General features: G+C 65.3%; 1 protein-coding gene across 1 annotated transcript; it reads left to right on the top strand.

Annotated features, from left to right (window-relative positions):
• The first annotated feature begins 806 nt into the window (after window positions 1-806).
• On the top strand, window positions 807-9196 carry PLEKHG3 (pleckstrin homology and RhoGEF domain containing G3). The gene is given in 15 exon segments (XM_054171971.1): window positions 807-1117; window positions 1213-1313; window positions 1402-1471; window positions 1551-1597; window positions 1676-1826; window positions 2527-2661; window positions 3281-3463; window positions 4176-4268; window positions 4358-4444; window positions 4573-4606; window positions 4703-4810; window positions 5591-5629; window positions 5756-5922; window positions 5925-6077; window positions 6497-9196. Coding segments are annotated over 15 exon segments (3267 nt in total). The 5' UTR covers window positions 807-835; the 3' UTR covers window positions 8114-9196.
• The last annotated feature ends 430 nt before the right edge of the window (window positions 9197-9626 follow it).

Here is a 9626-nt window from a genome sequence, read left to right as displayed (position 1 = left end):
GGATTTCAGGGGTGCCCTTGGCTTGCGCGGGAAAGCGGCGGGGAGGGCGGTGGCAGCGGCGGCAGCGAGCACGGCACAGCGGGCACGGGGAGGAGCCGGCAGGAACCGGCCTGACCGGTTGGGTGCTGGCACCCCCGGTGCCGGGGGGCTTGGGTGGCAATGTGCCACGGGCACGTGGCCCGGCTCAAGGTCACCGTCCCCGTGGTCACTACCCCGCTGGGACGAGCCGGCTCGGTGGCCTGCCGGCGGTGGGATGCCCGTGCCGCTTTGGCACTAGTGGGTGGTTTTTGGGGTGCCCCGGCCGATTGGGTGGCACCGATAGGTTTCAGGGTGGCCCGGGAGGATTCTGGTGCCAGGGGGGAGTGGTCGGTGCCCGGAAGGGTGAGTCGCGGCTGAGCTCACCGGGAAGGTGTCCTGAGGGCGTGACAGTGACGCACGGCCCCGCTGTGGGGTGCCAGCCGGTGGAGGGGATTGGCACTGCTGCTGCTAGTGGCACTGGGGCACCTCCTGTAGTAGCCTGGTTCCTAGCTCCTGGGGTGCCGTCAGCTGGCACTGGGGTAAGGTGAAGGGAGTGAACCTCCAAATCCCCGGGTCCTGATGGATGGTGGGCTTTGGTGGGTTGTGCCAATATCCAGCTGTGCCCACCCACAGCTGGGCATTTTGGAGCGTTGGCATCCCCTGACCTCAAGGGTTTGGCCATCCAGTCGTTCCCCTTGGCACTGTGAGCCCCCAACCGCTGCCCCGCTTTTGGGGGGAGTTCTTGACACCCCTTAATCATGCCACTCTCTCCCCTGCAGACCCACCCCATGCCCCACCGGTGCCAGGGGATGCCGGCATGCCGGTGCCCGCCTGCCCGCAGCTCCCTGCCCTGATCCCGCTGTCAGAACCTGGCTGTGCCATGGAGGACCCGGCCGACGCCAGGGCCGAGCCGTGGGGCGAGGGGCTGCACAACAGCAACAACAATGCTTCCCCGGGGGGGTGGCCAGGTGCCCGCAGTGGGCACGCCCTGGCACCTTTCGGTGGCCCCACGGCTGAGCCCAGTTACCTGGGCCGGGTGGTCCTGGAGATCGTGGAGTCGGAGCGCACCTATGCCCGGGACCTGCGCAGCATCGTGGAGGTGAGTGCCAGGGGGGCACACGCCCTTCAGTTGGGGTTGGGGGGGGCCCAGTTTGTCATATTGGTGCCAACCATGCCAACCATGGTGCCTGGCAGGGCTACCTGGGCAAGATCATCGATGCGGAGGAGCCGCTGCTGCGGCCGGAGCAGGTCAGCGCCCTCTTTGGCAACATTGAGGACATCTACGAGCTCAGCAGGTGGGTGCCCCTCTGCCACCCACCAGGGTGGGCACAGCTGGTGCCTGTGGGGCTGCCATCACCCCATCCCCTTTATCTCCCCTCCCAGCGCCCTGCTGCAGAACCTGGAGAGCTGTGCCAGTGACCCTGTGGCTGTGGCTGTCTGCTTTGTCACCCGGGTAAGAGCGGGCACAATAGTGGGCATAAAGGGGGGCACAGGGCTGTGCCAGGCTCTCACCACACTCCCCATGCCTACAGAGTCAGGAGTTTGCCATCTACACCCAGTACTGCAACAACTACCCCAGGTGAGTTGGGGGGATGCGGTGGGCACGGGGGTGGGCACAGGGGCGGGCATGGGGGATGAGCCCTCTCTGTGCCCACAGCTCGGTGGCAGCGCTGGCAGAGTGCATGAGGAGCAAAGTGCAGGCACGGTTCCTGCGGGAGTGCCAGGAGAGGCTGCGCCATGCGTTGCCCCTTGGTGCCTACCTGCTGAAGCCTGTCCAGAGGATCCTCAAGTACCATCTGCTGCTCCAGGTGAGCTGGTGCCCAGCGTGGTTGGGTACCTGGTGGGGTACTGGCACCCAGCATAGTACCATGTCATGGGGATGGGGCAGAGCGCGAGTTCTCGGCACAGTTTAGGCTGCTGGCACAGGGAGCTGCTGGCACAGGGAGCTGGCAGAGCCAGGGCATCTGGCATGGCATATTTCCTGGGGCAGTCCAGGTACTTGGCCTAGTATGGGTACCCAGTATGGCACAGTATGGGCACGTGGTATGATGTGAGCTCATGGCATGGTGCTTTGGCTCAGCCTAGCGCACAGCATGGCAAAGGCACTCAGCATGGCACTTCTCCCTGGCACAACCTGCTTCCCCAGCATGGCATTAAGTACCATTCCATGGCACAACCTGGTTCCCTGGCATGGCAAAGGCATCCTTCCATGGCACAACCTAGTTCCATGCCGTGGTATGAGCACCCTTCTGTGGCACATGCAGCCTTCCCTGGCACAAGCACCCTTCCCTGGCACAGGCACCCTTCCCTAGCACATTCCAGTCCCCTTGCATGGCACAAGCACCCTTCCCTAGCACATCTCAGTCCCCTAGCCTGGCACCATCACCCTTCCTTGCCACGAGCACCCCTCCCTCGCACCTCCCTATCCCCCCGGGCATAGCACAGGGCCACCGCTGGGCACCGCCGGCCCGGTTGGCAGCGCCGTGGCACCGTGCCCTTGGCTGGCAGGAGATCGCCAAGCACTTCGAGCACAAGTCAGGGGAGGACTACGAGGTGGTGCTGGAGGCCATCGACACCATGACCTGCGTGGCCTGGTACATCAACGACATGAAGCGCAAGCACGAGCATGCCATCCGCCAGCAGGTGGGCACCGGCCGGGCACCGCCCTGGCACATGCCGGGAGGTCCTCCTGCCCCCTCTGCTCTGCCCTGGTGAGGCCACGCCTGGGATATTGCCTCCGGTTTTGGGCTCCCCAGTTCAGGAGGGACAGGGATCTGCTGGAGAGAGACCAAGGGAGGGCTGTGAGGATGCTGCAGGGACTGCAGCACTGCCCTGTGAGGAGAGGCTGAGAGCCCTGGGGCTGTTCAGTCTGCAGAGGAGAAGGCTGAGAGGGATCTGATCAATGCCTATCAATAGCTGAGGGCTGGGGGTCAGGAGGGAGGGGACAGGCTCTGCTCAGCTGGGATAGGACAAGGGGCAATGGATGGAAACTCCAGCACAGGAGGTTCCACCTCAACAGGAGGAGGAACTTTTACACTGGGAGGGTCCCAGAGCCCTGGAGCAGGCTGCCCAGAGAGGTTGTGGAGTCTCCTGCTCTGGAGCCTTCCCAGCCCCATCTGGATGTGTTCCTGTGTGCCCTGTGCTGGCTTCTCTGCTCCTGCTCTGGCAGGGGGGTTGGACTCGATGACCTTCAGAGGTCCCTTCCATGATCCTCCTATGATCCTGTGCTGCCTTGCCTTGATGTTACCCATGCCCCGTGCAGGAGATCCAGTCCCTGCTGCTGGGTTGGAAAGGTCCAGATCTGACCAGTTATGGGGAGCTGGTGCTGGAGGGCACCTTCCGGGTGCAGCGGGTCCGGCACGAGCGCTCCGTCTTCCTCTTCGACAAGACCCTCCTCATCACCAAGCGCCGCGGCGACCACTACGTCTACAAGAGTCACATCCCAGTGGGTGCCAGCGACTGGGGATACTGGGAGGGCATGGGGGAAAGGGTCCCAGGGTGGGCACCAGGGATGATAGGGACTGGGAGGGCATGGGGGGACTGGCGGGTGGTAGGGAGAAGGGTCCCAGGGTGGGCACCAGGGATGATAGGGACTGGGAGGGCATGGGGGGACTGGCGGGTGGTAGGGAGAAGGGTCCCAGGGTGGGCACCAGGGATGATAGGGACTGGGAGGGCATGGGGGGACTGGTGGGTGGTAGGGAGAAGGGTCCCAGGGTGGGCACCAGGGATGATAGGGACTGGGAGGGCATGGGGGGACTGGCGGGTGGTAGGGAGAAGGGTCCCAGGGCGGGTGCCAGGGATGAGGACAGGAAGGGTGTGGGGGGACTGGTGGGTGCTGGGGGCAGGGGTCAACGGAGAGAGGAAGATTGGGATCTGCCAGGGGTTGGGAATACTGGGAGGGGATGGGGGACTGGTGGGTGCTGGGGAGAAGGGTCCAGAGTGGGTACCAGGGATGAGGGAGACAGGGATGGGGGACCAGGGTGCTAGGGTTCTGGTGGGTGCTGGAGAAGGGGGTGCTGGTGGTTGCTGAGGATTTAGGGAGGCCAGTGGGTGCCAAGGATGGGGGTCTCATGGGTGCTGGGGGTTTTGTGGGTGCTGGGGATGTGGGGAGCAGAGTGGGTGCTGGGGGGGGTGTCTCTGACAGCCTCTCCCCCCAGTGCTCCTCACTGATGCTGATCGAGAGCACGCGGGACTCGCTCTGCTTCAGCCTGGCACACTACAAGCATGGCAAGCAGCAGCACAACCTGCAGGTGAGGGGTGGAGGGCACAAGATGGGGCAGGGTGGTACCCTAGGGACCCCCCAACCGACCTGATGCCCCGCTTCCTGTCCCCTCCCTAGGCCAAGAGCGTGGAGGAGAAGCGCATCTGGACCCACCACATCAAGAGGCTCATCCTGGAGAACCACCATGCCATCATCCCCCAGAAGGTGAGGTCACAGGGGACACGGCCACCACCCTGGCACCAGTGCACCATCCCGATCCTGGCATGGTGAGGAGGGGTTGTAGCACCCCGGTTTCACCCCCACCCCATCTCTCCATCCTCTCTCCACCCCAGGCTAAAGAAGCCATCCTGGAGATGGATCTGTTCTGTGAGTGCCTCCACCACCCCCTCGCCGCCCCATCCCTGCCCTCACCTGTCCCCAGCTTGCCCCTCAGTGTCACCACCCCCACCCCTGTGCCCACAGACCCCCCACGCCTGCCCCGCTGCAGCCCTGAGCGCCTGAAGAAGAGTTGGTCCTGCCAGCCCCTGGGTGACACCGTGCCCGAGCTGCGCCAGGGCCGCCGCCAGTCTGGTGAGAGCCACCTGTCCCCAGCGCCCCCACTGCTGCCATCCCCCCCCCGGGACTGCATGGCACCAATGCCCACGGGGTGGTGGCACGGATGGGTGTCCCTGTCTCCAGTGTCCCCACCACTGCCACCACCATCCCCCCCCCAGGACTGCATGGCACCAATGCCCACGGGGTGGTGGCACAGATGGGTGTCCCTGTCTCCAGTGTCCCCACCACTGCCACCACCATCCCCCCCCCAGGACTGCATGGCACCAATGCCCACGGGGTGGTGGCACGGATGGGTGTCCCTGTCTCCAGTGTCCCCACCACTGCCACCACCATCCCTCCCCCAGGACTGCATGGCACCAGTGCCCACGGGGTGGTGGCACAGATGGGTGTCCCTGTCTCCAGTGTCCCCACCACTGCCACCACCATCCCCCCCCCAGGACTGCATGGCACCAGTGCCCACGGGGTGGTGGCACTGGGTGATGGCACTGACAGGTGTCTTGGCATCCCTATCAGCGCCACCCACCACCACCCCTTCTCCAGGGTTGGGTGGCACTGATGCCTGTGGGTGTGGTGGGCATTGGGTGGTGGCTCTGACAGGTGCCTCTGTCCCCACAGAGCCCTTCCAGTGCCACGTGGAGACGGTGCCAGACCGGCTGCATGGGCACCTGGGGTGCAGGCAGTCGGGTGGGGAGCTGGGACCCCACCTGGGGCAGGGACCTGGGGATCCTGGTGGGGTTGGGAGACATGGGATGGCATCACCATTGCCCCATTGGGATGCCCAACTTCTCCCCACAGAGCCCACCAAGCAGATCCTGCAGCACCTGGGCGAGCAAGGTGAGCTGGCACTGCCACTGACACTGGTGGGGTGGGCACAGGGTGACCAAGAAGTGCAGGGGGAGCATTTTGGGGTGTTGCCTTCCCTCCTCCCTGACCTCCATTTTTCTCTCTTCTGGTTGGCAGGGCTCAAGGTAAGGCCATGGGTTCAGGGTGGGTTGGGGGTGCCCAGTGCCTCCCAGCTCTGGCACACTGCTTGCTGGGGGTGGGGGCAGTGGGCACTGAGCCTGGCACTGCCCCCCCATCCCCTAAGCAGCATGCAGACAGTGATGGGGCTCTACTGGAGGTGGGGGACAACCCCAAGCACCCCCCAACCTGGGCAGTAGCTGAAGGTGTGATGGAGGAGGAAGAGGAGGAAGAGGAGGAGGAGGAAGAAGCTTTGGGCAAGAACTGCCAGGAGGAGCTGTCCGGGCTCAGGGACCTGCTGGTGGAACCCCAGGAGGTGCAGGTACCCACTCACCCGCCTTGCCACCCCAAACCCCAGGGAAGGCACCCAGTGCCACCCAGAGCACCCCAAATCACTCTGAGGCACCCACTATGGCGCCTATGGCACCCAGCATCACTCCTGGGGCACTCCATGTTGCTCCCAGAGCACCCCACATCGCTCTGGAGCACCCAGTATCACTCCCAGGGCAACCTATATCACCCTGGAGCACCCAGTATCACTTCTAGGGCACCCAGTTTCACTCCCAGGGCACCCCACATCACTCTTGGGGCACCTACATCCCTCTTGTTGCTCCCCGGGCTGCTGTGGAGTCCTCAGCCTTTGCTTGGCCAGGACTCACCTCCAGCTTGGGAGAGGTCCTCTCCCAGCCCATGACCCCCCTTTGACACCCCCTGTGACACCCCACTTTTGGTCTTACCCAGGCTGGGGGGCACCTGCTGGCACCAGAGGGACCCAAGCGGCCGAGCAGCTGGGGGCCGGGGAGCTGTGAGAAGGTCAGTGCAGCCCCACAGCCCCCACCCGGGGGCCTCCAGGGACCTGGCGCCCACCCCCCCACCCCTCAACAGACTGGCAGCACCGGGGAGCACCCTGAGGGGTCAAGGGCATCCGAAACCCCATCTTCAGCGGGCACCCCGGTGCTGCCCGCGGAGTCAGAGCGTGCCACGGAAGGGCTGAGCAGCGAGGAAGAGGAGGAGGAGGAAGAAGAGGAGGAAGAAGAAGAAGAAGAAGGAGCTGCTGGCAGCATCTTGCCACCTTCGGTGCTGGACCAAGCCAGCGTCATCGCCGAGCGGTTCGGCGGCGGGGGCAGCTTGTCCCGCCGCAGCAGCCTGGCCCTGGCCAGCCGCAGCGGCAGCGCCCTCAGCTTGGACGGGCTGTGCCCCGCGGAGAGCGGGGAGCCCGGGGGGTCCCGCAGCACCGTCCCTTCTCCCGAACCCCTCGCTGGAGCTCGCCGGGAGTCGACGCTCTCCAGCCGGGACCGCTTGCTGCTAGAGAAGATCCGGAGCTACTACGGGCACGCCGAGAACCACGATGCCAGCTTCAGCGTGCGCCGCCGAGAAAGCCTCTCCTTCATCCCCAAGGGGCTGGTGCGCAGCTCCGTCACTCGCATCAACGCCCTCCCGCGCCCCCCGGCCACCCCCTCTCACCCCCCCAGCCAACCGGCCCCGCTGGCATCCCCGGAGGCGTCACCGGATGAGCCGTGCCAGGAGAACGGGCTGCAGCCCGCCGAGCCGCTGCTCATCGTGGAAGAGGATGATGATGTGGCCACCAAGCCACCAACCGGGACACCACCACGGCTGCTCCTGACGCCCCCTCACCACCCTGGCACCAAGGTGTACCAGCTGGCACGGCAGTACAGCCTCCGCATCAAGAGCCGCCGCGCCGGTGGGCACCGGCGCCCCCCGCTGCAGCCCGAAGACGGGGACCCACACGTTGGTACCCCCTCGGTGGCCGTGCCACACGACGGGGGGCTGGCGGTGACCCCCTCCCCGCTTGCCCCCCGCAGCCCTTCCAGCCCCGTCGGGGCCGAACCCTTCGCCTGGCCGGACGTGCGGGAGCTGCGCGCCCGCTTCGGCGCTCCCCGGCCGCCACCGGTGAGCCGCAGCCGGTCGGCACCCGAAGGGCCCTGCCGCGGCGGGCGCCCGGCCGAGAAGGAGCGAGGCAGCGGCCGGAGCCGGAGCGCCGAAGCCGGTGGAGGTCCTAGCGCCGCCCCTGAGCCGGCACCGGCGCGGCACGGCAGCGACGGGGCGCTGTGGGTGGCAGCGGAGGCTCCGCTGGGTCCGGGCCAGCGAGTGGTGGTGTTGGAGAGGGTGCCGGCGCCCGGCGACGCCCCTGCCTACGTGCAGATCCGTTCGCCCACCACCCGGGAGAAGATCTGCTTGAAGGCTGTGGTGGAACGGTGCAAGGCTTACCAGGCTTCCGAGGAGTACCGGCGGCGGTGCCCCGAGCCCCACGAGGCCCCCGACCCCCCCGAGCCCCCCCGGCACGGCCTGGTCAGGGACCTGCGGCAGAAATTTCAGACCCTCGATGCTGCCAGCTAGGTGGGACTGTGAGGAGGGGAGGTGTCCCGTGGGCATCCAGGGGAAGGAGCACCTCACGGACCCCCCAACTTGCCCAGGAGCAGGGGCACCACATGGACCTCCAGTTCATCCAGGAGAAGGAGCAGCCTGTGGGCCTCAAGTCTACTTGGAAGAGGGGGCAGCCCATGGACCCCCAGCTTGCCCAGGAGAAGGGGCACCTTGTGGACCTCAAGTATACTCCAAAGAAGGAGCACCCTCTGGACCTCCAACTTGCCCAGAAGAAAGGGCACCACATGGACCTCCATACTACCTGGAAGAAGGGTCAAGCCCTGGCCCTTCAACATGCCCAGGAAAAGGGGTACCCCTTGGACCCCCAGCTCACCTAAGAGAAGGAGCACCCTGTGGATCTCCAACTTCTACAGAAGCAGGGACACCCACAGACCCTCAGCTTGCCCACGAGAAGGGGTACCACACAGACCTCCATGCTACCTGGAAGGAGGGACAACCTCTGGCCCTTGCCCAGGAGAAGGGGCACCACGTAAACCCCCAGGTCACTTAGGAGAAAGAGCACCCTGGGGACCCCCAACCCACCCAGGAGGAGCATGCTCTGGGTCTCCAACTTAGATGGAAGAAGGGGCCCCCACGGACACCCAGGTTGCTTGGGAGAAGGTGCACTTTGGAGACCTCCACCTGCTCAGAAGGGGCAAGCCATGGACCTTCAGGTTACTTGGGAGAAGCAGCACCTTGGGGACCTCCAACCTGCCCACACACAAAGGCTCCTTGTGGACCACCCCCCTCCTCCCCCAGCCTACAGGAGAATGGACATCTTGGAGACTTCCAAGCTGCCCAGGAGATGGGGATACCCATGGAGCTCCAGGAGGAGGACCCTGCAGAACCTCAACCTGCCCAGGGGAGTGCCCACCCATGGACCTCCACCTCACCCAGGAGAAGGAGCTCCTCCAGGACCTCCAACCTACCTGAAAGAAGGGAGCACCTCATGGACCCTACAGCCCCTCGACATACCAAGAAGAAGGGGCACCCCATGGGCACCCCCTGTGCCCCCCACCCACCTCTGGTGGTGCCCATCACGGTGCCCAACTTCACTTTCACATCTTTATTAGAAAAAAAAACAAAACCAAAACAAACCCAAACTGAACCCAAAATTTCTCTCTGGTCACCCCTGTCCGTGTCCCCCCCCTCCCTGGGGTGTCCCCCCCCACCCCAGTGGTGCTGACATGGGCTATGGGGGGGGAGGGGCACAGGGTGGTAGGTGCTGGTGAGGAAGGTGGTGGCATCTGGCCCCCCCACCCCCCACCCCATACCCACATTCTTTGGTTGGTGCCCACGGGGGCTGTGGGGGTGCCCCCCTCTGCACCCACATGTTGAGGTGGGGAGGAAGGGGGGGAGGGAGGGGTGTCTGAAGGTTGGGTTTTTGGGGGGGGGAGGAGGGGGGGAAGGGGGCCACCCACAGCAGCCCCAGAGCGTGGGGGGGGGGTGGGGTGTGGGGGGGTTCACCCATGCACACGTGTGGCCA

Source organism: Dryobates pubescens, chromosome 22 (assembly GCF_014839835.1).
Source record: "Dryobates pubescens isolate bDryPub1 chromosome 22, bDryPub1.pri, whole genome shotgun sequence".
Lineage (NCBI taxonomy): Eukaryota > Metazoa > Chordata > Aves > Piciformes > Picidae > Dryobates > Dryobates pubescens.
Note: the sequence above shows the minus strand (reverse complement) of the source record. Positions and strands in the feature narration are given on the sequence as shown.